The 25724-nt window shown below is 44.9% G+C and overlaps 2 protein-coding genes across 5 annotated transcripts in view; one reads left to right on the top strand and one right to left on the bottom strand.

Annotated features, from left to right (window-relative positions):
* Nucleotides 1–981: 981 nt before the first annotated feature.
* Nucleotides 982–9282, bottom strand: COMMD9 (COMM domain containing 9). 2 transcript variants are annotated; one of them, XM_074230485.1, is made up of 6 exons: nucleotides 8994–9282; nucleotides 8295–8420; nucleotides 6595–6734; nucleotides 5536–5570; nucleotides 2340–2443; nucleotides 982–1786 (listed from the first exon to the last, which is right to left on the bottom strand). In XM_074230485.1, exons 1-6 carry the CDS (start codon nucleotides 9042–9044, stop codon nucleotides 1691–1693), a joined length of 552 nt encoding a protein of 183 aa, XP_074086586.1. In that variant the 5' UTR covers nucleotides 9045–9282; the 3' UTR covers nucleotides 982–1690. The 2 variants fall into 2 exon arrangements, with proteins under 2 accessions (XP_074086586.1, XP_074086585.1); XM_074230484.1 differs by having other exon boundaries at nucleotides 982–1754; nucleotides 8994–9281.
* Nucleotides 9283–9333: 51 nt separating this feature from the next.
* PRR5L (proline rich 5 like) overlaps nucleotides 9334–25724 on the top strand; it is a 143057-nt gene continuing 126666 nt past the window's right edge. For 2 of the 3 annotated variants that reach the window (XM_074230486.1, XM_074230488.1), the window contains exon 1: nucleotides 9334–9524. The gene's annotated coding sequence lies outside the window, so the exon portion shown is untranslated. Of the gene's footprint in view, nucleotides 10020–25724 lie in introns of all 3 variants that reach the window. The other variant, XM_074230487.1, reaches the window with a different exon arrangement.

Below are 25724 nucleotides of genomic sequence, written 5' to 3' on the forward strand. Positions count from 1 at the left end.
GCACCTTGCCTGAGGTCACACAGCCAGAGACTGATTTTTGTATTGGAATCACAAAGACCCCACACTCCAACCCAGCACTCAACTGGTAATAAAAATGTAGTCGAGAAACAAGGAGGCCAAGGTCTGGCAAACAACAGCTGCTGTTGAGTTTTCTTTGGGCTTTTCCACATCCTCAAGTATGTGGGCTGAGGTTAAAAGCTTGTTCCTTGTTTCTCAGTTTCTTCACCTGAGAGATGGAAATCATCATATGACATTCTGGGCTGTGTTTACAAATGCCTTTGAGAATAATTAGGTCAAAAACCTTAGAATCAGGAATGTGGCCAAAACAAAGGGGAAACAATGAAAAATGGAAGTATCAGAGAAAAATCTCTAAGTTTCCATCTGTGGCTTAATTAGTGAAGTGACCTGCAGCCATTACAAGGCAGTCATTGGCATGGCTGAGGCTTAGCAAAGGGCCCTGGACTTGGTTTCAGAAAAGCAGAGTCCTCTGCTCTTCCTGTTTCTTCTGTACATGGGAGTTGGCCGAGCTGGTCTCCTGGGTCCCTGTGTCTATGATCTGTGAGCCCTGGTGCTATGTTGCTTCTCCTGGGAAGGCTGGGTCCCTCTAAGGCACAAAGATGAACACGGGCTCTTGGAGGACCTCATCACACAAGAGGATGCTCTCCTCCCAGAACGAGGGCCCCCCACATCACTGTGAGTCACTAAAGGCTGATCATTTCTCAGCATGTTAAGAGTTTACATAGACTAGTTCTTTCCCTTTTTTGTGCCTAGGACCCCTCTGGCATCCCCCTGGTAAAGCCCATAGACCCCTCTTGGACCATTTGTAATTGTAGCAAATGCCAAATTTCAGTTAGAGATGAGTGGAAATAAAAACACCTTCTTCTATCCCCCCCCACCCCCATCCCAAGTTTATCATCTAGGCCATGGTTGAGGCAGCATCCCCAGCAGAGGAAGTCAAACAGAAGACGCACAGACAGTGGGTTTTGAGCACTCATGTTTATTTCTGACTGCCTTCCCACCAGTGGCAGCATCTGCTTGTTCTCAGTCCAGCCAAGAGCCCCAAGCTCGCCCCCAAGCCCCAACCCCAGGTCTGAGGCTGCCCCACGGTGAGCTCGGCTGGGGAGGGTTTGCCCCCAGGGTCAGCCTGCAAGGGCACTGGATGGCCCAAGGAGCCCACTCTTCCGGCCTTGTCTAAATCAGCCGAAGCCCACTCTGGGGCCTGGAACTGGAGGGTGGGGCAGGGCCTCCTGAACCCCAGGAGATCCTAGTCCGGCTGAGCAGTTCAGTCCCTAATCTCCCCAGGAGCAGTGCATGCAGCTGGCAGAGCTCATGTTCCCTCCCTCCCTGCTGCCCCCATAATGACAATGAGCACCAGAAGCCTCTAGGAGATGGGAGGCCTTTGGTCATCAATCTGAAGGAGAAAAAAGGGAGAAAATAAAAGGAAGAATGATGAGGACGAGCTTTGGGCTTGGTGTGTGAAGTGCCCCTTACCGTCCATGTTCCTTCTGATCAGCACCACATCCAGTAAGCCCCCCCCCCCCAACATGGATGCCACAGGTGCTCTCTGAGGATCCCGTGCAGCCGGGCGGCAGGGGCACTGGCACGAGGGAGGGTCACTTATTGGCCACAGCGGACAGCTGGTCCCGAATCCGGCCCAAACCGTCCAACATGGTGTCCAGCGTTTCTTTGCTCAGTTCCATGGTGACAGCTGAGATAGCGGGCTTGTCCCCACACAAACTGGCATCCTCCTGGATCTGAAAAGGGAACAAGACTCCAAGATGATGGTCTGTGGAGTAGAGAAGTGACTGGCTAAGTAAGGGACTGGTGCCTGAAGGCAGGCTCTCTTCTAAGGACTGGGGATCCCTATCTTTGGGGGGGACTCAGTGAGCTCAGGAAAATTCCAGTCTCAGTGGCTTCAGTGGCATTGTTTCCTCTTCCTGGGAGACACTTTGTGACAGTCTATGAGCTCAGCTAATTTACTAATGCCCGACGCACTGGTCAAGGTACTCTGGGAGGTTGTGGGGGAGGCCCCAAAAGGCCTGGTGCATCCTGCGCCCATACTACCCCAACTCAGGCCTTCTATCAGCAGAATCCTGGCAACCCCGGCTGTTGCCTTAAGGACAATGAGTCTTCTTACCCTCTTCCCATTCTCTAGGTGCTGGCCTGGGAAAAGGCAAGGCTTGTTTTCACTTTACAATTAACTAATAATCTGACCTTGTTAAATCCCGTAACCTCTCTATGACCCTCAGTTTCTCCATCTCTAAAACAGGGAGGACTAAGCAAGCTCTAAGGTCTTCTAATTTTTAGTGGTTCCCAATGGTAGTAGAACCCAAGCACACCTTCATCTGGAGCAGGCAGGTGGGCACCGCCATTCGGGTGATGCTGTCTGAGGCCATCTTGACATCCACTCTCCAGTCCAGGTCAACGAGTCGAGGCAAGGAGACTAGAAAGGGAAGAAGATGCACTCAATCCAAGAGGCACCCAGACCAGCTCCTTCCAACATCTACCATCTTTCTGATTTAAGTGGAATGAAGATATTTAGTAGGGAATAGATGGAAGACCAGGCTCAGATAAGACTTGTGTGCATCCTGGGCTGTTTTATTTGGCAAGGAAGGGGAGACCTTGGCAGCCAGTCCTTTCAAAGACTGGCAATTTGGCCACATTTTTAATAGATTTTAAAGAACCTCTGAGTCTTATCTTCCCTGTAACCATCACTTAGCTATGATTAAATGCCAGTTAAGAGAAAATGGTAGAAAGTTGTTTGTTCTTACATGGTTGAGATTCTGTTCACTTCATTGGGTTACAGTTCATTTCCCACTTAGTTTCTCCCAAACTATCCCTTTCATCATTCCTAGGGTACAATATTATTCTATTCCACGTCTATAACAATTTGCTTGGCCATCCCTCAATTAAGGAGGATCACCTCATCTTCCAATTCTTTTCCAACTCAAAAGAAAAAAAGCTGCCAGGAATGTTGGTGGAGATGTGAACTGATCCAATTCTGCCCAAAGGGGTTTTAAAACTATGCATATCCTAGGTCCTGAAGAGATAAAGGGAAAACCCACATGTGTAAGAATATTTCTAACAGCTCCTTTGTGGTGGCAAAGAATTAGAAATTGAGGAGATGCCCATGCATTGGGGAATGGCTGCACAAGTTGTGGTACATGAATGTAATGCAATTATTATTGCTGTATAAGAAAGGATGCTGGAAAGACTCACAGGAACTGATGCCGAGTGAAATGGACAGAACCAGAACACTGTGCACAGTAACAGCAACACTGTTTGACGATCAACCGTGACAGATTTGGCTCTTCTCAGAAATACCACAAAGAATTCTAAAAGACCTATGATGGAAAATGCCATCCCTATCCAGAGAAAGAACTATGGAATTCTATGGAACTATGGAGTCTATGGAATCTCAATACAAAGCGTAATGTTTTCACCATTTTCAATTTTTTTTTTGCTTTTTTCCTTCTCACGGTTTTTCCCATTTTTTTCTGATTCTTGTGTGGTCAATATGAAAATGGGGGAGGGGGGGACTTTACAAAAATGAATATTGAAAATAATCTTTACATAAAAATGGAAAAATCAATTTTAAAAAATATAAATTTTTAAAAGTCAGGAAAAAGAGCTACTGAAAGTATTTTTGTACAGATTGGGGGGTGGGTCTTCCTTTTTCTTTGATTTCTTCAGGATACAGACCTGGAGTCAAAAGTGATTTGGTGATTTAGGGAGCATAATTACTAATTGCTCTTGAGTGGCCAGATCAAAAAGGGTAAAAATATCACTTGTACAAAAATATTCATAGCAGTCCTGTTTGTGGTGGCAAAGAATCAGAAATCAAGCAAATGTTCTTCAACTGGGGAATGGCTTAGCAAACTATGGTGTATGTATGTCATGGAACACTATTGTTCTATTAGAAACCAGGAGGGATGGGAATTCAGGGAAGCCTGGAAGGATTTGTATGAACTGATGCTGAGATGAGCAGAACCAGAAAAGCATTGTACACCCTAACAGCAACATGGGGGCAATGATCAACCTTGATGGACTTGCTCATTCCATCAGTGCAATAATCTGGGACAATTTGGGGCTGTCTGTGATGGAGAATACCATCTGTATCCAGAGAAAGAACTGTGGAATTTGAACAAAGACCAAGGACTATTTCCTTTAATTTAGGAAAAAAACTGATATCTAATTGTCTGATCTTATTATCTCTTACACTTTATATTTCTTCTTTAAGGATATGATTTCTCTCTCATCACACTCAATTTGGATCAATGTACAACATGGAAACAATGTAAAAGGGTGACAAATGCCTGCTGTGTGGGGTGGGGGGGAAGTAAGATTAGGGGAAAAATTGTAAAACTCAAAATAAATAAAATCTTTAATGGAAAAAAAAAGTGGCCAGATCAACTGATATCAAAATACATAGGCCTGCTTTCCCGAAGCCCCATCAGCATTTATCATTATCTTTTCTGGTCAACTTTGCCAATCTGATGAGAGTGGGATCAAAGCACTGGGATATTTTAATTTGCATTTCTCTAATTATTGGTGACCTGGAGCATATTTTCATGTTTGTGGATCACTGGATTTCTTCTCTTGGTAATTTTCAAGTGAACTGTCTGTTCAGACTCAATAATGAGGAATGCTATCTATCTGTGGTCAGAGAGGCTAAGAGACTCAGCACAATGAGATATCAATTTCTGGACCTGGCCAATATGGGCCATGGTCAATTGTGTTAAGATAATAATAACAATCATAATCAGTGATAGTATTTATAGATACACAAATATGCATATACATACATACACACACATACATATGGACTTAAGGTCACAATGATCTTAAGAAGTAGGTACTATTGTTATACTCATTTTAAAAGTGGGTAGACAGAGGGAAAGTGATTGCCCAAGGACACATATCCAGGAAACATCCTCCTGACTACTCCATCCACTGCTCCACCAAGCTGCCTCATGTATATCTGTTAAAAGGATTTTGTTTTTCTTTTCTTTTTAAAGGAGGAGAAAATGGGAGGGAGAAAATATAAGGTTGTTGATTGAAAATAAAACAAGAAAAACAAGAAACCTTTTTTCAAGGAATCTTCAGGTCCCCCCTCTCCCTGCAAGCTCTCTGTTTTCTTCCTTGTGGTTCTCAGCTGCTGCTCAGAAGTCTCTATGGGCCCCGAGGACCAGGAGCAGAGGGTCCTTGCCTGGGACTGGTGAACGAGTGACTAGTTTGCAGTAGCCTTCACTGTTCTGGGCTCAAGTCATTTTAGAAAATGCACACTCAGGTTTTATTATAAAGCAAGCTGGCTCAGGGGGCTTTGCTTTCCCTTTAGGCTGGTTCAGTTCATGGATCATTAAAAAAGAAAGTAATCAACATTTGAGCTTGGATTGAGGGTTAGCTAAGGAGAGTCGTCCCTCCAGGTGTGGGCTCTGCAGCTGAAGCTCTGGTCCTAAGCTGATATAGCACTAGGGGTGTCAGAGAGAGGGCAGCACATCAAACTGTAGGGGAGCAGCCCTTTCCCATACTCACTTTGGTTTGCTTGAGCCTCCTTTCTCCATGCAGGCCTGTGAAAAGAGAAAGGGGGTGGGTGGAGAAAATGGGGTCTTCTGATGACGAGGAAATATACAAATTTAAAACATATTTACGCCACATCGGTAGGCTCCCTTCTTTTCCTAAGGGCAGTTAGAGAGTGCAGTGAATACAACATCAAGCTTGGAAACCAGGAAGACCCAAGTTCAAATATGGCCCAGACACTTGCTAGCTCTATTGCCCCAGGCAAGTCACTTCACTCTGTTTTTGCTTCCATTTTGTAGAGTTAACAAATGAAAAGTTCCCTACAGGACAATGGAATTCTCTTCCTTTTGGACACTGAAAGCATTTAAGGGAATTGGATGATGCCAAGGGAAGGAGAATTGGTGGAAATGTCCAGAGCTTGGGTAACAATACCAAGTCACCCACCAGGTGGACAGCGGCATTCTCCCTATTAACCCCATTTGGCAGGAAATAGAGTAAAATTTAGGCACAATTTCCCACTATTGGGTTTTGGAACTGGGATCTGGCCCAGATCTCCCTGTTACTAAGCCCAGAACTTCGTCTACCCTCCAGGCTGCTTCCTCCCCCCACATGCATTAGGAGAAGTCTCCATTTTTTTTTTTTTTAGGTTTTTGCAAGGCAAATGGGGTTAAGTGGCTTGCCCAAGGCTACACAGCTAGGTCATTATTAAGTGTCTGAGGTCTGATTTGAACTCAGGTCCTCCAGACTCCAAGGCCGGTGCTCTATCCACTGCGCCACCTATCTGCCCCAGAAGTCTCCATTTTCACATATCCCCAAGACACCCTATTATCCTTTGAGTCCTAGGTACCTATGGATTAAGCTCAGAGCAGACAATCTGCAGAGGGTGGTTTCAAGGGTCAACCCTTACCCTGGAAGCCTTCAGGGGAGAGCGGTCCCCAATAAGCATGCCAGCATCTCCAGTTTGGTCCCAAGGTTTCACCTCCAGGTCACTGGAAGGAGTTGACTGACCTGCTTTGGTCTTAGCTTAGATTTGCCCTCCCCCCTTCACTCCTTTCCTTTAAGGGAGGCACTCACACGTATTCCATAATGATTTTCGTCAACAGGTTTTTGAGGTTTTGGTGGAAGTTTTCAGGGAACAGAGCAAGGATCTCCTCCCCAGCAGTCAGGTCCTGGTAGGCCACCTGTCTGGTGAGGCGGTGCAGAGCATGGATCAGCTGTTAAGAAAGGAAGGGTTGGGTGGCTGGGTGGCTAGGTGGTGCAGTGGATAGAGCACCAGCCCTGGAGTCAGGAGAACCTGAGTTCAAATCCGTCCTCAGATACTTAATAATGACCCAGCTGTGTCACCTTGGGCAAGTCACTTAACCCCATTGACTTGCAAAAAAAAACTAAAAGAAAAAAAAGAAAGGAAGGGTCCCTGTGGGGTTGAACAAGGCTTGGCAGTCCAACACTTGGCAAGCTTTGTCCAGATCCCACCTCTGACACTTTGAGCTGCATGACCCTGGGCAAGTCCCTTCACCTTTAAGCCTCAATTTCCTCCTTTGTAAAATGAGCAGACTGGCCTAGATTACTGCTGAGGGCCTTTCCACCTTACAGTTCTGGTTACATTCTGATGTCCAAGGTTTCTGGGGCCCTGGGGCACCTCTTTGATGAAGAGTCCATTTAATCCTTAATGATGCCAACATTCCTCCAACCCTGGAAGTAGTCTACATTTTTCAGAAGTGTGTGTGTGGGGGCAAGGTGCTGCTCTCTGTCCTGCTGCAGCTAGCTAGAAGCTCTGGGGACCAGCTCCCCTCTCAAAAAGACTACAATGACAATGGATTTACCTGAGTTACTAGGTTCCTCTTTAAAAAGTGCAAAGAGTCCCAAGCAAGAGTATGTTATGTTGAGAAGCATCTGTCAAGGAGGGGCTGGACTGCCGCACCTCGAGGTCCACTGGAGCCCTAAGATCCTCTAGTCAGGAGCTGGACCCCTCTTCCTTTAAATTTGGGATTAATGCTGGAGGTATTGATAGATTAAGCTCCTGAGAAACCTCCATTGAGAGTCCTAGAATTTTCTGCTTCTTGTAGTCTTCAGGCAGAGTTTAGCCTAGATTATGAGGTCCCCTCCCTCACCTGCTGGGGGCTGAGATTAACCAATCACATCTGGAGGAACTCAATGCAGGTGAGTTCTATGCTCTCTTCTCCCTCTCCCTTAGTTCCCTCCCTTTTAATTATCATCTCAATACAAATGATTCTCCTCCCTAACCTCTTTCTGGATCTTCAGCCTCTCCTCCTAGTGGACACCTTAACCTCATTCTCCTCCTCTCTTCCAAAGCTTCCCATTCCCATTGAGGGCACCACTCCCATCGCTCAGGTCTCTCACCAGTCCTCTCCCCTCCTAGAGACAATTTAGAGCCAAGGCCAGTGGAGCTCTCCTGTGACTCAGGAGTGGATCCTTCCAGGGCCCCAACCCACAAAGTCAGGATCATCCTCGATCCTCACTCTCTCGTCCAATCTGCCACCAAGTCTTGTTGACTCTCTCTCTCTCTCTCTCTCTAACAGCCCTGACTATGCCCCCTTTGACACTATACCACCCTGAAGCGCGGCCAAGTGCATTTTCTTAGACTGTTTTCAAAGCACAATCACAGGCATCGTCTCATTTCACCACCCTCAGCAGCACCCCCTTTCACAATGGAGACCCCCGGTAAGTGGCAGGGCTGGGCCGAAAGCGGGGTCTTCTGACCCAAGACAAAGCTCTTCCCATCGGAGCCCCAGGAGCCCTCGGGACACACTCACTCGGTCGGCTTCCTCCTGGGTCACAGACAAACTGGAACAGGTGATGTCCAGCAGCTTCCTGGAGCCAAGGGCCGAGCTGGAGAAGCTCTCCTGGCACAGCTGCCTGACCACGTCTTTGGAGGAGGCCTGGGGAGGAAGGGAGGGGAGATGGGCTCAGACGGGGCCTGGCAGGCTTTTCAAAGCCCCTCTGCCGCCGGTCCGGCCGGCTGGACTGGAGGGGCACCATGAGGAGGGGGCCTGAGGCGTCCCGGGGAGCCAGGGAGGATCTGAGCGCCCTGTGAGTGGGCGGGTGGTGCCAGGCCTGGGCGCAAGTCTGGCCCGAGCCTTCCCAGCTCCGGCCCTGGGCCTGTTGGCCTCAGTTTCCTCATCTGTAAAAGGAGGGGCAGAAGAAAGTGGCACAGCACTGAGGATGCCCGCCCCGGGCACGGGCCGGAGCTCGGGACACACAGTGGGCGCTTTCCCGGCAGCGGGGGCCGCAGGGCCAGCGCCCTCCCCCTGGAAGCCGGCCGAGGCGCCGGGCAAGTCGGGGTGTCCCGCCTCACAGAGGACCCCAATCCCCCGCCCCCCGGGGGCGAGGCCCGCGGACCTTCGGGTTCTCCCCCACCTCCCCGCCCTCCAGTCCGGCGCGGCAGGCCCGTCCAGGGGGCCTCCCGGGGGCGAGGCAGCGGGCGCGGCCTCGGTTGCCCTCGGCCGAACTACCTTCAGCAAGCTCTGCAGGGCCGCGAAGTCCACCGCGGCCTCCGCAGCCATCTTGCTCCCCCGGCGTCACATGATCCAAACAGCCCTGCGGCCCGAGCACTGCGCGCGCGCGGCGCCGCGCCACGTGACACGGGGCGCTGCTGGGCATGCCGGGAGTTGTAGTCCGGGAGTGGGAGGCCCCGCCTCCGCAGAGAGGGGCGGCGCTGAGCCTGGAGCCCGGCGGGTTTAAAGCCAGAAGAGGGAGGAGGCTGTGCGGAGGGAGCCGGGGGGAGGGGAGGGGAGGGGAGGGGGAGGGGGAGGGGGAGGGGGAGGGGGAGGGGGAGAGGGAGGGGGAGAGGAGGAGGGGGAGCGGGGCCGGGAGGACGCGCTCCTCTGACTCGGGCTGCGGGAGCACCTGGCGCAGGGGCGTCACCCGCTCCCAGGTCGTCATGGCGATCCGCTCCTCATCCTCGGGTCCTGACCGCTGCCTCTGACGTCATCACCATTGCTGCCTTTATTACTCTTATGGTCATTACTTTGTGGCGGGACTTGGTAAGATTGGTATTCGCGCATTGCTGTCGTCCCTATGATTAGTTTTCCTTGTTTACCATTCCTGTGCATTATGATGATTATGATGATTACCATTACCATTACCATTCTTGTTTCTTATTTATTGTCTCTCAGTTCATTAGTTTTCTTTATTTGGTATTCCCGTTATTATTATTATCAGTTTATTAGTTTTCCTTATTTATCATTCCTGTTTATTATTATTATTCCTTATTTATTGTCTCCATCAGTTTGTTAGTTTTCCTTATTTGGTATTTCTGCTATCATCATCATCATCGTCATCATCATCATCATCATCCTTATTTATTGTCTATCAGTTTATTAGTTTTCCTTATTTGGTATTGCTGCGGCTCTTGGGAGCGTTATTTCTTGCCGTTGCCTTTTATCATTTACTTAGTCCCGCTCTTGTCACCAGGGCTGTGTACCGCCGTTATTCCCGCTGTCATCAGCATCACTCCTGTGGCTCTCCTTATTGTTGCGGTACTATTATCGTCCTCCGATTACCACCATTGTTGGCTTTCTCTTTTTACTATTCCTGTTACTGTTTTACTGTTACTCTCGTCACCAGCATTTTTGCTGTCAGCATTCTTTCTAATGTCATCCTCTCTATTGCTTTGATTCTATGACTGTTCTTGGCCATTATTATTTTGTTTCACTATTATCGCTTTATTACCATCATTGTCATTATTGCAATCATTTTTATTACTGCTATTATTGCTATCACTATTATTTTGGTTATTACTGTGATCATTTTTATTTTATAGTCATCATAATCACTGTTTTTATTACTATTATTAATGAAATCATTATTTTATTTACTATTATTATTTTGTTATTATTATATTGATATTTTATTTTTTACTAATTTATTGTTGTAGTTTTCAAATATTGAGAATTTAAATGTCATTATTGGGGGGGAGAGGAGGAAGTGGAGGAGGAACTTACTTGACTATTTAGGAGAAATGGAGCTATCCTGGGTCTTTTCACTTTTGTAGCTCTTCTCTCTGCTCCCCCCCCCAAAAAAAGTATAACTCTTAAATGCATTCTTTTTGAAAATAATACAAAAGGTTGATCTGGGAGTTAGACGAATTTGTACTAGTGAGATCCTGAGGAAGGGTCTAAGCCTTTCTCTTTGTTATGTGTACAATGGGGCTTTTAAGACTTGAACTCAGAGCTTTGAAGAGAAAAACAGCTTTTAAATTGTAAAAGATTATGGGAACCTCTGGGCAGAGATTGCTGTTCTCAACAGCAAGGTCTGGGGCTATGTGGGCTGCCACTTGCACTTGTCAGGTTCTCCTTTCCTTTGACCTTGATTCTGTGGAGACTGTAGCAGCTGAGAGGGGGAATTAGAAATGGAAGAGAATGGAGGGCAGGGACTGTAACCTTTAGATATTCTGGAAGACTATGGAACCAGTCTAAACCCTGCCAGCAGATAGCTAGTACCACTAATCCCTAAATCACTGAGCATTTCTTAAGCAAAGTTAAGGGTTACTGCCCCCAAGGAGCATCCATTCTAATGGATGTACTTTCCCCTTGAGTTCCTATTGTGGCCTCTTAATATGTTTGTTGGTTGATCTGTCCCAAGCTAGAAGGAAATTCCAATCATCCAGTATACAACTCCACTTCTTTTTTTTTTTGTCAGTGAGGGAAACTGAGTACCAGAGAGGTGAAGTGACTTGCCTAAACTCATCTAGGAAACAAGTGGCAGATTTGGAATTTGGACCTAGGTCATCTGACTCCAAACTTTACACATTTTCCACAGTGGAGCAGTGGATAGAGTATCAAGCCAGGATATAGGAAGATTTATCTTCCCGAGTTCAAATCCAACCTGTGTGACCCTGTTGCTTCACCCTGTTTACCTCAGTTTCTTCATCTGGAAAATGAACTGGATGAGGAAATGCCAAACCACTACAGGATCCTTGCCAAGAAAATCCCAAATGGGATCATGAAGCGTGGGTCACAACAACAACAAAACTGGACCACAACCACTACCACCATGTGATTGGTTTGTGATCAGAGAACAGTTCGTGTGTGTGTGTGTGTGTGTGTGTGTGTGTGTGTGTGTTTGTTTTTTTTAACCAAAGGTCCAGTCTGATCATCCTTTCCAGGACGATTGAGTATCAATTCTTGAGCTCAGGATGATATATAGAAGCAACACAAGATTGCAGTAGTATTTTGAATCCTAATACCTGTATTTGCATGGGATTTCAGGCATTTTTTAACCTCTCTGGGACTCAGTTATGTCATTTCTACTTCACCATACTGTGCCCCTTGTGTTTCTACTGCCAGAGGTGCTTTTCCCTAGTCCTTTTGTTGTGGTTCAGAGCCCTTAAACTCAAGAGTGGGGCTTGAACCGGATTAAAATGTAATTGAAAAATTTTAACAAAATAAAGAAAAATGCAACACAATACAGATGATATTAACTTGTGGTTTTCTAAGTCATGTGAGGCCAGCAAGGATCATTTCTTTCTAGTTTAGTGCCTGGGAATCAGGAGATGGCTTCCATGGATAGGACGAAGAGTGGGGAAAATCCAAGTTGGAATCCCACCTTCATCACAATAGCTTTTTGATCCTACAGAAATCTTGGAACCCTTCTGGAGCTTGGGAATCTTCTTCTAAAACCAAAGACTTGGGATCATTCATCCCAAAGATTCCTTCCAGGTTTTGTTTTTTTTTTTGATCCTGTGACACTAACTCTGGCCATGGTGTATGACTTTTCCTAGTCTCTCTCTTGGTTTCATTTTCTTCAAATGCAAAATGAACCCATTGGACTCATTGCTCTCCAACATCCTTTCCAGGGTCACATTCCCTTTTCTATGAAAGGAAATGGGCCACTTAGCAGGGATGAATTTTGGGGAGGGAAGTGAATCTGCCTCAGGCTATCAAATAGTGAAGTGAGGTGGTTCCCCAGTTCTAATTTCTTTCTTCAGGATATTTGGTAAACACGCTCCTCTTTGCCCACAGTTCGACCAAGAGTGATCAGTGTTTTCAGTCAGATGGTGGGATGACAAAGGCCTTGCTTCTCTCTTCCCCGGGCTGTAGGAACACAGTCAAGTTTGGAACACAATGACAATTATTCCAAGGACATAGGATGTCTTTGTTCCCAAAATACACAGGACCTCAATTTTCACAATGGGTTTTGACCCTTCATCCTCCAACACCGTTGCCTTCAGAAGTGTGTTTAGATCTGGAACCAGGACAATCCTTATTTTTGGCCTTATTTTTTGTATTTGGGATGTTGTTCTTTCACAGTGATTATAAATCCAACAAACATCTTGTTTCCTTTCCTCCATTTCCTCTTTCCCTTTGGTTTGGAAATGATCAAGAAGTGACATAGAGCCCCAGTACCAGGGGAGACCGAGCAAAAGCTCACCTGTCACAGCCTAGGGTGCTTCCGGGGGCAGAAAACAAGGTTTAGGGGGCAGAAGAATGAAGAGAATGTCGTGTTTTCGGGGGGGGGGTGAAAACTGTCAGCTGTAGTGATGAGGGTAACACATAACTCAGGGTTAGCTAGAGGGGACAATGGGGACAATGCCAGACCTGGAATCAGGAAGACCTGAGTTCAAACCCGGTTTCAGATGCTTATCAGCTGTGTGACCCTGGGCAAGTCATTTCACTCTGCCTCTGTTCCCTCATCTCTATGAGCTGGAGAGGGAAATGGCAAAGCACTCCAGTATTGTTGCCAAGAAAATCTCAAATGGGGTCATAAAGAGTCAGACATGACTGGGAAAATGACCAAACAAAAACAAAAGACAAATATCTAACTTAAGGCTGGAAATGTTAGGGATGAGCAGAAGGGCCAGATTAAAGAACCTTCCATGCCTGGAGAATGCTTTTGGGAGACAAAAGGAACCAATGAAGATTTTTGAGCTGAGGAGTGATTTGATCAGAGTGGGAAGGAGCATCCCTTTTGAAATCAGAGGATCTGGGTTCAAATGCTTACCCGACTATTTTAACTCTTTTTCAGTTGTCTAAGATAGGGTTGGAGAGAGTGAAGTGTCAGGGAAAGGTAATGAATGGGTGAATGAATAATGAATGAAAAAAATTGATTAAACATTTACCAGTAAGCACTGGTCATATAAATAGAAAAGGAAGATGGTCCCTATTCCAAAGGCATTCCATGAGGAGTCAACACCTGCAAGAGATTTCTGCTGCAATTCTTATAAAGGTTCGATTGTCCTATTTCCACTGACAAGATCACATCGTTTTTTGATGCTGGGCCATTCCATTTTTGTGGTGAGAACTTCTTTGGGTCTTTCGGAGCTATGACTGTGGCACCCAAGGCTGGGCTCTTGTCTGTGATGATGGGGGGGAGTCGACATAGGGCTGGAAGCAGGGGGAAAGGGGGAGAGAGGGTATATATATGGAGGGTTTTAGTGTTGAAGATATCAATGATGATCAGCCCCTTTCTTCAGTGATGGCCAAGGAGCCTAGGCTGACAATGGAATCTGAGGTCTGGGTAGTGGTTCTTAGCTTCAGGATACTGGACTATCTCCTTTGGAGGCTGAGGAAAGATGGAAGTTTGATTTGCCTGGCATATACTTTCAGGGTTCTTCACTGCTCCTCCCACTAAACTGGCTGATATTTTCCTATAGATAGGTGGCCTCAACAGAATTTGGGACAGGGAATTAGGTAATGGATTAGAACTACCAAGGGGACAACCAGTAGGAAATATCCAAGAGGCAGTTGAAACATGTCTCTGTGGTCACAGGAATGGCTTGGGCCACAGCTCAAGGTCTGCATATGGGTTGGTGTGGATTCAAGCCAAGAAAGGGGCCCCAATCTGCTTATTTTTAATAGCAAAAAAACTAGTGACAGTTTACCTTCTAGGCAGCTGGTTTTCTGTTTTTACCACCTCATTTCTCTTTGAGAGACTATGCTTGAGGATAGGAGTCAGGTGAGGTAAAGCAGGCTGGAAGTACCAGGCAAGAGCACACCCCTAGCTGCAGGAATCAGGTCCTGAGGATAGCCATTGCCCATCTTTGAGTCTCATAGTTGGACCAGAGATGATCTCCCCCTGCCAGAAAAAACAGTCAGTGTCCTGCCTCTCCTTCCTGGCCCTTGGTATTTCCTTTCCTTCCCAGACCTCCTAATTATGAAAACCCCAACCATCACTCCATGCCCACATCCTGACTCCTGTGGGTGGTCCAGAAGGGCCAACCAGACTTGGTGGATGCCAGATTTATTTGGGGTGGCTTCTTTTCATTTTTTGGTAGCTTTCTGCTTCCTGTCATCCCAGGCAGATTCTGGAAACTTGCTTCTGTCTTCAGTTTTCTTTCTCTCTATGTATGCTATTGAGGTCAGCTACCCCCTGGACATCAAGGTGGTCTGAGCTTCTCACCCAGTGGGAAATCTGTGGTTGATGGTTATCCAATGGGACCCTGGTCTTTGTGAGGTAGGACCATGTTTTGGGACTACCCTGACCTTGTTCATTAACCTCTATATTTCTCTACCTGTACTCAGTCTCTGTGTAGGTTTGGGAGGTGGGAAGAAGGGAGAGAGAAAGTAGGTTTTGGGCAAAGTTTAAGAGGATTTTTGCAGTCCTACAATTTCTAAAGCTAGAACCTGGGGATTCTCCAGAAGAGGCCATTATGCAGGAGGAAAAAACCTTCAGTTCAAATCCCAACCCTTGTCACCTGAGGATTTTGACTGGATGATGGAATCACAGAATTTAAGAATGGGAAGGGGCTTCAGCCACCAATCCATCTCGTTCTCAAAGGGAATGTCTGCTCATTGACAAAGGATATAAAGTGTTGGGCCTGGAGTAGAGAAGATCCAAAGGCAATTGTTCCTGAAACCACCTAGCTGTGGGTGGTTTTCACTTCTCTCAGGCTTAGTTTCCCCACTTGTAAAATAGGGATCATAATACTATCTACCTTACAGAGTTGTCATATAGACTGAGATAATGTAACTGCTTTTTAAGCCATTAAAATGTTATATATCATCATGACAATTATTATTATTATTACTATAATACATCCTACAGGGAGCTTCTCCCTGGGCCTGGATTCATCCCCCTGCCCCTACTCACATTGCTATCATTATCATGTCCTAGCACCTGACAGGTCATTCGTCTCTGCTACAATGCATGTAGAACGTTTTTGGAATGGCTCTGAATTTGGAGTTAGAATTCAGATCCTGGTATTGTCATTCACTTCTCTGTATGAACCTGAAAAAAGTCTCTCCCCTATCTCTGAGCCTCAGTTTCCTTCTCTGTGAAAATGAGAGGGTTGGACTAAATGACCTTGAAGGCCCCTTCCAAATCCAAATGATCCAGGGAGGCAGGCAATCCATCCTTATCATCAGTGACTAGATGATCAACCAGGTGGTTTAATGGATGGAGCACTGGGCTTTAAGTTAAGATTCAGTTCAAATCCAACCTCAGACAATTACTGGCTGTGTGACCCTGGCAAGTCATTTAACCCCGTGGGTCTCAGTTTCCTCATCTATAAAATGATCTGGAGAAGGAAATGACCAACTACTCTAGTATCTCTTTGGAGAAAACTCCGAACAGGGTCATGGAGAATTAGAGAGGACTAAAAATGATTGAACAGCAACTATACTTGTGCAAGAATGGGGTTTAAATCCTGCCTCGGTCACTTACTAGCGCTGACACTAGTCAAGTCATTTCATCTCTCTGCCTCAGTTTTCCTGATCCATAAAATAGGAATAATAATAGTAACAACCTCCTAGGGTTGTTAAGAGGATCCAGTGAATTAATATATGTAAAATGCTTCTCAAACTTTAAAGTTATAGGAATGCTAGCTATTCTTTTAATACCTCTATAGCCTCCGTACCTCTGCAAGGGTACCTCAAATATACTTTCTTTAGATTGAATGAACATCTTGTTCATATAATGCATTATCTAAAGTGTGGTGGCTAGAAACCTGACCTTGGAGTCAGGAAATCTTGGGTTGCGGTTTTATATCTACCACTTAATTATCTGTGTGACCCTATAAAAGTGACATATCTTCTCAGACCCTCTGAACCTCTGTTTATTTGTTAGTAAAATGAGAGGGTAGCAAACTAGAATCTGTGATTCTAGATAGAAGCTCTTGCCATTAATAAAATATCAATTCTTTTAAAGGGATTACTGAACTCATCTTTTCATTATATATTTCATCAGTTAACAGATGTTGAGGAAATACAGACTACTTGAATATATATGTGGTATTCTCCTGGCCTTCAGGTAAAAGGTGTGCTCCGCAGCTAAGTATACAGTACAAGGGTGCCTTTCCTGTCTCTTTTGTCTTGAGAGAAGGATGGTCTGAGCCTAGGATTTCATAGTTGTTCAGAACTCCAGGTTAGGGACCTCCCTGGTCCCTCATCATCTGTCATCTCTTCTGTCTATTAGCCTCAGATGGCCAGTATGTGTCTGAGACAGGCCTTGAATTCAGGTCTTTCTGATACTATGAACAGCTCCCTATCCCTGTCACCTAGCTATCTCTCCTGGATGGTACTAGGAGGAATTGAATAAACTCTTGTTGGATTTCTAGCTGTTGAGGAAGCTAGGTGACATAGGGTTCAAATTCTGCCAAAAAAAAGCAACATCAAGAGTTGCTAAATGTACCTCTCAGCCCCAGTTTTTCATCAAAATGAGTGGGTTTGACTTGATAACCTCTAGGACCTCTTCTATCTCTAAATCTATGATCTTCAGTTCTTGCCTTGACTTACTGTGTTTTAGGGGGATCCACATAATTTTTTTTTAGGTTTTTGCAAGGCAAATGGGGTTAAGTGACTTGCCCAAGGCAACACAGCTAGGTAATTATTAAGTGTCCGAGACCGGATTTGAACCCAAGTACTTCTGACTCCAAGACCGGTGCTTTATCCGCTACGCCACCTAGCCGCCCCATCCACATAAGTTTTTGATGTCAAAAGGAGTTCTTATATTAAAAAGGAGGAGGAGGGGAAAGGCATAAGGATTTATTGAAACACTTATTCAATGGCAGGCTCTGTTTTACAGTTAAGGAAACTGAGGCTGAGGTTAAGTGATTTGACTAATGTCACCCTGACAGTAAGTGTGAGAAGTCAGATTTGAACTTAGCTCTTCCTGACTTCATGCTCAGACCTCTACACTTTAGGAACCACTTCAGATACTATCTCTAATTCTGCTATCCTTTAGGGTGGAAATTTTCTGGTGCCACTGTTGAGCATAAGCTCTAGCTCTTTGAGGGCAGAGATGAATTCTGTTTTGTCTTTGAGCCCCCAGCACCCCGCATAGTGTTTGATCCAGAGGAGATGCCTCATAATGGTGGAGCCACTGTAAGACACCATTTAGTATTTGTGATTTTGCAGCTTGGATCCCAAGCATCCTTCTGGTCCTGAGTATATTGGTGGCTTCTACTGCCAGCCTACCCCCCTGCCCTCCACTTCCTCCCTCTCAGGGTCAATTAGATCACTTGCACCTAGAATCCAATAGGGACCCTGGGTCTTCCCCTGAAGGTGCCCATCCTGCCTTGCCCATAGTAGATGCTTAATAATACTGGTTAAATTGCATTGAAATGGATTCAGCTGGGACAAATTAAACTAATATTGAAAAAAAAGACTAGAGAGAACCCACTTGGCTGTGTTCTTCTAAGGCTTATTGATTTTTAAGATACTTCAAGCGTGAAAACAAGGTTCCTATTTATTGCTTCCAATCAGATTCTTATTACAGTAACAGGATAATATTGATTAGGAGTGGAGGGGAAACAGGCGCATCCTCACTGAACTTACCATAAAGGCAGGTGTGTCTGCTCACCAAATAATCATTGCCCAAACTGGGAGCTCTCCCTCAACTAACCAGCCCTCTGCCTAGACCTCAGCTTCTTTGTGATCCTCTAACTCTCCTTTGGATCTTGTCTGTTGTGTCCATATCTTTTCAACTTGGGTTTTAAACGATTTTAGAAGCAGCCTTGACAATGGAAAAAATGCTAACTTAAGAGACAGTAGACCTGAGTTCAAATCTAGCTGTGTGACTTTTACTTTTTAAGATTTTACCTTCCTGGGCCTCACTTTCCTCAATTAGAAAATGAAGAGTCATGGACCAGATTCCTTGAAGACCCTTTCTACCTCAACAGCAAGAGTTGTTAAATGTACCTCCTGTATCTCCTGTACCTTACACCTATGTTGAATAAATAGTAATCAGGAAAATTGAGTTTGAATGCCAAGGTTGCCACTGGGGAACTTGTCAAGTGTAACTTCTGGGCCTCAGTTTACCCCACCTTTAAAGAGCTTCCATTTTAAGGAAAGTGCCTGAGCCCACCCATGGTTTTCATTTCTCTCCAAGCTTCCTTCTTGACTTTCTGGGCTTTCTCTACCAGATCTCACCCTAGAAGTTCATTGCACCTCTGGGCTTCCTACACTGAAGTACCCTCTGCTCTTATGACCCCTTCCTCCCATTTCCCAGTTCCTCCATTTTAAGGAAAATTTCCAGACCATCCTGTCTTCTTTCCTCTCCAGACACCCCTCTTCACTCATTTTGCTTTCTCAGCCTTGCCCCCCAAGAATATCTTCTTAATATCACCTCTCCTTCAGCTTTCTTTTTTGTATTGGTTTTCCCATTTGAATGTAAGCTTCTGGAGGGCAGGGATTGTCTTTCTGATGAATTCTGATGGATCCCTGCTTCAGCCCAAGGTTGGCCTTTAGTAAGTACTGACTAAATATTTGTTGTCTTGAGAATAGAATGAAGAGGTTGGATTAAGTGACCTCTGGGGTCCCTCAATCAATAAACTTTTGAATTTATGAATGGTAAACTATAGGGAAAAGACCACACCATTGGAATGACTTGTCCAGGATTACATAGCTTGTATGTATCTGAGGTGAGATTCTTTCTGGGGTCTTCCTGGCCAGTTTTCTCCCTACTAGGAAACCTTGCCCCCATTTAAGGTTTGCAGAAGGATAGCCCTGGCAGAGTAAGGACCTGTCCAGTTAGTGAAAGAGTGCACTTTCCCACAGGTGTTTCCATCACCCGCCCTCTGTGTGGGGACTTCTGTGTAAAGTCCCTCAAAAGGCAGGGGCTGGAAGGCAGCAAAAATGAAATTCAAACCCAGGCCTTTGGTATCTCAGCTACTGCTCCCCACACTGAGCCAGGTGAAAGTGATCCAACTAACCTGGGGAGGGAGGAGGTGGAGGGCAGGTGGAAAGGCTGCACTGGGGGTCTGAATGAAGGCGATCTAGGACTTACTGGCTAGACTATTAATATGAGAGGTGCAAAGAAGAAGGAGGGGAGAAGAGGGAAGAATTTATATACCTGCTGTGTTCCAAGGACAATACTAAACTCTTAATATCCTCATGAGAATCTTAGGTGATAGATGCTATTTGATCCTCACTTTACAGATGAGGAAACTGAGGCATACGGGGGTGAAACAACTTGTCTGGATCACCCAGCTGGTAAAAATCTGAGACAGGATTTGAACTTGTCTTCTTCACACCAGCCCAGCACTCTGGAGTTGCCTCAGAAAGCATCGCTAGATTCACTAAGACTCTAAGACAGCTCTTGGAGCAGCCCCAGAGAGAAGGGATTGAGAGGCTGAACCAGGGTGATGATCCTGCAGGTGATGCTGGGAGGTGGAGACTCAGTAGGGAATCTACTGAGAATGGGGTGAACAGGGCCCATGGAGGTGCTCCCTAAACACCAGTGAACTCCTTAGTGAGTCATGCTCTCCCTGCCTTTTTATTTTTGCCCTCTGCTATCTCTCTTGCCATCCCTTCTTCTCGCCTCAATCCCTCCATATTCTCCCCTGACAGCATCATCTTCCCTGCCATGAACACAGGACATGTATGAACCCCAAGAAAATGACCATAGTCAGAATGGAGAGCAAGGGTCTTGACCTGGGAGTCCCAGTGAGTGTCCTGCCTTCTCTCCATTCACAGGCCAAAGGAGCCTTTCCTAATTTGGTTATTGAAGGCCTTGGTACAGGCAGCTGCTGGCTACTATGGTGACAGATGTGTATCCTAGAGTCCCAGAAGCAATACCAGATGTTGATGTTCCCAAGAACCCCATGTTACGTTTATTCCCAGTATAATTGGAAAGTAACTTGTTTAATATGATCATGAAGAAGATACTAAAAGTTAATGGTTCATCTAAAGAGATTTCTCTTCTCCTCCTCTACTCATTTCCTCTTCTCCTTCTCTCCCCACCCAACCCCATTCCCTTTCCCCCATCAGGTCTGAGGGAGGCTCCTAGCATTTTTTAAAATTATATATTTCATTTGTTTTCCAATTCAATACAATAGTAGCTTTTACCCATCATTTTTTGATAAGGTTTTGAATTTTTACACTTTTTCCTACACTCTCCTTTTCCTCCCCCTCCCCCCCACAGAAGGCAATCTGATAATCCTTCCATTGTGTCCATGCTATGTATTGATCAAAATTGAACGTGTCGAGAGAGAAAACATATCCTTGAAGAAGAAATAAAATATTAGAGATAGTAAAATTATGTAGTACATAAGACAACTTTTTTTTTTTAAATTGGAGGCAGTAATCTTTGATCTTTGTTTAAACTCCACAGTTCTTTCTCTGAATCCTAGCTCTTTTAAAGCTTGATATATTGCCTGTTCTTTAGAAGGAAGAGGCTAAATTGTCTCTAAAATGTTTTTTTTATTTCTGTGATGCTATGATGAACAGAGAACCAGTCACAGAGCCAAGGCCTACAACCTTTGACACATTCTACAACATTTGACACCCTGCCCCATCATCTTCGGCTTCTGACTTGGAGACCAGGTTTCTGAATAGGTTAATGGGGTATATGGGTGTTCAGGGAAGACTAGCACCTCTGTTGTGAGGATTTGCTGAATGCTTTTCAGAGCTGTTCATCCACTTTTGATGTCCACCTTTCACCTTAAGGCAGCTAGGTGGTATAGTGATTAGAGTACTGACCTTATAGTCAGGAGGACAGGTATTTGAATCCAGCCTTAGACACTTGATGCTTACTAGCTGTGTGGCCTTGGACAAGTCACTTAACTCTGATTGTCTCATCCAGGGTCATCTTCAGTCATCCTAATTCATATCTAGCCACTGAGCCCAGATAGCTCTGGAGGAGAAAGTGAGACTGGTGACTAAGCATAGTGCACCTCCTTCAAATACAATTCATGTGCTTGTCATGGCATCACCTCCCTGATGTCATGGTCATCTTCAAAAATGAAGGACAAACATCATCATCATCATTACCATCTTTCACCCAACTCTCACCTTTGACTTCAAGAAACTGTAGCACATGCAATGGCCAGACCTCAGTAAACTGTGTTGGCAGACAGGTTAAATCAGCTCAAGGGTAACCCACAGGTTAGGGGGTGTCTTCTTCAAACATAAAAAGACCTCTCCCAGTGGAATGGATGGTTGAGAACAATTTGTTCCAAAGGCACGAAGGCAGCTAAAACAGACCTTGTGGTGCCCTTAGATCTTGATCGGGCATGGAAGATGCCAAGGTCCTCTACTGCAACCTGGGCCAGCAGTTCTCATAATTTTTATCCTGCCACTGACCTTCTGTGACTCTGGAAGACTTTGTGCAACTCTGCCTCTCTTAATTTCAATTCACAAATGAATCAAATCATCACCCCATGAGGTCATCCATCCTCTTTGAAAACAAAGGACAAAAAACCCACCCCAACTCCAATCCCTTTGCATCTCCCTTTTGTGTATTATTTTCCCATTAGAATGTAAGCTTCTTGCTTATATTAATAGGCAGTCTGGCACATGATAAGGTCTTAATCAAGACTGGGAGTCCCAGTGAGTGTCCTGCTCCCAAGATGATGCTCCTTCTTGACTTGCCTATCTGTTCACTTCTTGAAACTTCTAAGTTAGAGGGAAATTTCAACCTGGCTTCCTCACTAAGGGGGTCCCCTTTCACAGAGAAATTATAGTTCCAGTCTCCATCCCTGGGTTTATGCTGTTTTGACATCTATGGCTTCAAAATCTCCAGAAATATTAGAGCTGGAAGGGACTTTAGAAATGATTTTTCAGAAGAGAAAATGGACAAAGGGCAAGTCACTTGTCTAAGATGAGATTCAGATAAGATTTGATTGATTTGATGGACTTGTAATGTCTGTATTATAATCCCAACTTGATCCTTGCAATCACTAACTGGATCTTGTGTGATTATACCATTCTATATCTCTCTTCTCCTATAAAATGCAGCATTAGAGCTACCGTGTCTACCTCATTGGGTTCTTTCACTGAGGATCAAAGGAGATCATGTCCATGAAAAGATTTTGCAAACCTATGCAGTAGCCCATGAAATGGGTTTTTTTTCATGATTCACATCTTATGGAAAAGCTATGAGCAGGAAGGAGATAAGTTGGGTCCCTGGGGAAGTCACAAATGGCATTTGTTCAATGTGGTTCTGAACATGATGGTGGTTTAAATTTTCATGGGGCATCACTTCCTTAAATTGCTCCAATTTTTTATTGAGAGCTGTCTCCTGTTCATCATCTGGCCATGCGAACTGATGGGTTCCAGGACCTGGTGGGGCTTTGCAAGCTCATTCTCAAATTTTATGCAGGTCCTGCAAGGGTGGTACAGAGCCTATACAAATACACATCTCTCTTGCCTCCCTCACTCAACTTGGTCTAAGTACAGGCAGCCTGGGTTTGAGAGCCTGTCAGTCAACAAACACATGGTAAGCCATCCCTGTAGCTTCTGGGCTACTTGGGTTTGTTTCTGCCTATGAGGAATCACTATTCAGACTAGGGAAAACATGGTTGGAAATAAAACAAAAATGCATTAAAAAGGTTACAAGACAGAGGAAGGGTGAGGGTGAGGGAGGGAGGGGGAGAGAGAGAGAGAGAGAGAAGAACAGCCAAGCAGTGTTGGCTGGGCCATGGTCAAAGAAGACTGTGGCCTTGAGGGGCAGGGTCCAACCCAGGTTTTTATGTCTTGTCTCTCACTCAGAGGGCCAAAGGTCAGCTCCCTTTCCCTATACTAGACCCGGAATTAGGTAGAGGGTAAAGCCTAAGGAGATCAGGATACAAATCAAGAACTGGGGGGGGGGTCTCCCCCCAAGCAGCTCTTATGATTACAGTTGTTTCTGTTTCAATCATAATTCTCTACTTCAAGTCAATTTACATCTCCACCCAAATTCTTTCTGTTATATTCAAAATTCTCTTCATCTTTCCCCTGAATCATCCCCATGTGGGAGGAAGGGAGAATTATTCTGCATGTAGGAAAAAATTAAAATATTAAAAACATAAAAAACTATGTGCTAAGTATTGAGGATACAAGGAATATTAAAAAAAAAAACAAATGAAAAACAGTACCTGTTCTCAAAGAGCACACAGTCTAATAGGGAAAACAACACACTAATATACCTGTTGATTGGTTCTCTTGCCCTTCATTCTCAAGGAGGATCAAAATGACATCACTATGTTAGAGACAAATCATAATGTGTCCAACTGCCAGATCAGACCGATAAAGCTCAGAATGTGCTAGCAACAGGTCGGGCCATCACTTGGGGTGGTTACTCTATACTTATTTATGTATCTCACATTTCCTTTAAGCTGCTTCCATGCTTCCTTGTTCATAGAACACAGCATCCACTCTGAGGAGGGCCAGCCATGTCTCCTGGGCTAGCATCTTCTGTCAGGAGAGACCTTGAGAGTGTGCTTGTAAAATACATCTTTACATTCATATCTTCCTGGGTTTCAGTGTTCTCACTAATAACATCAGAATGTTGGATTAGATCCTAGGTGCATTGATTTAGAGATGAAAGAGATCTTATAGCTTATCCAGTCCATCTCACTCAGTTTACAGATGAGGAAACTGAGGTTTGGTCATGTTAAATTAGTTGCCCAAGGTTCTTCAGTTGGTAAATGGAAGATCTGGGATTTGAACCCAGGGCTTCTGACTCAGAATTCAGCACCCTGTCCACTGTACCACTGGCTTCTTTTAGGTTATCTAAAAGGTTCTTTCCCATTCCAAATCCTGTAATCTGTTAACCTCCCCTCTAGGGATCAGCTCATCCCTCCTCTTTTTCCCTCCCAAAGGAAACAAGCGTAACAGGACAAGGATCTCAAGGGCAGAATCGTGAAAAATGGATGGGATTTGCTCTCCTTCCTAGGCTTGTTGTGGGGATCAAATTAGATAATATTTGTAAGGTATTCAGCACACTTAAATGTTCATCATCATCATCAGCAGCAGCAGCAGCATCATGGTGGCACCTTTGGGCAGTACTTGAAGCAATGAGTGGAAGATTCAAAGGACTGATTTTGATTTAATATATGCAACAACTGGAGTTCCCATCACTGGACACCTTCAGAGAGAAGCTAGGCAATGACTTGCTGAAGATATTCTAAAGGGCATTTCTGCTATGGCATGGGTTGGACTGGATGGCTTCTGAGAGCCCTGACCATTATCCTCTGCTGCGTGTAGATATCAGTCTGTTACTAAGCATTTATTAAATGTTCACCAAGCTCATCTTGAGGGGCTACCAAGAAAAAATCAGTCTGTACCCTCAAGTACTTTACATTCAAATGGGAGAGGGCAGCTAGGTGACATAGTGGATAAAGCACCGGCCCTGGAGTCAGGAGTACCTGGGTTCAAATCCGGTCTCAGACACTTAATAATTACCTAGCTGTGTGGCCTTGGGCAAGCCACTTAAGCCCATTTGCCCTGCAAAAACCTAAAAAAAACCCCATTCAAATGGGAGAGACAATAAGGAATTAATTGGCTTGTACAGAGCAGGTAGACAATCATCTCAGGGGGAGGACTTTGGAGTTGGGGTAATCAGAACAGGTTTCCTCAAAAGGTGGAATTGGAACCAATGGGGCCTCAAATTTTGAGACCTGTTAACCCAATTATCTTTTTTCCAATTTATTCATTCTCTCATTGGTTCATTCAGTGATTTATTGATCATCATGCTAGGGGGATAAAGGAAAGTGATAGAAATCTTCAGTGGATCTCTATTGTCAGATCAGGAAAGTTCTCCAATGGAACCTTTATCCCAAGCTGATTTTTCTTAATTTCTATATGTTTGGGAAAGTTACCTATCCTCTCTGAGCATCAGTTTCTTTATCTGGTAAATGGGAATCATAATACCTGTAATATGTAACTCACACATATGTGGTACAGAGAGGTCAAACACCTACCCACAATGGAGTTGAAACTAGATTAAAATGCATTGGCAAATATTTAACAAAACATAAAAATACAATGAAACCTAGATAATACCACATTTTCAAATTAAGTTAATGGACTGCCCTTAGAGGGTTC

Source organism: Macrotis lagotis, chromosome 3 (assembly GCF_037893015.1).
Source record: "Macrotis lagotis isolate mMagLag1 chromosome 3, bilby.v1.9.chrom.fasta, whole genome shotgun sequence".
Classification (NCBI taxonomy): Eukaryota; Metazoa; Chordata; class Mammalia; order Peramelemorphia; family Peramelidae; genus Macrotis; species Macrotis lagotis.

Coding starts and splice junctions, on each gene's coding strand:
- COMMD9 (XM_074230484.1), bottom strand. CDS start 9,044: ATGGCTGCGGAGGCCGCGGTGGACTTCGCGGCCCTGCAGAGCTTGCTG. Junction 8,421..8,993: donor CCCTGCAGAGCTTGCTGAAG/GTAGTTCGGCCG, acceptor CTTCCTCCCCAG/GCCTCCTCCAAAGACGTGGT. Junction 5,571..6,594: donor AAAATCATTATGGAATACGT/GTGAGTGCCTCC, acceptor CTCTTTTCACAG/GCCTGCATGGAGAAAGGAGG.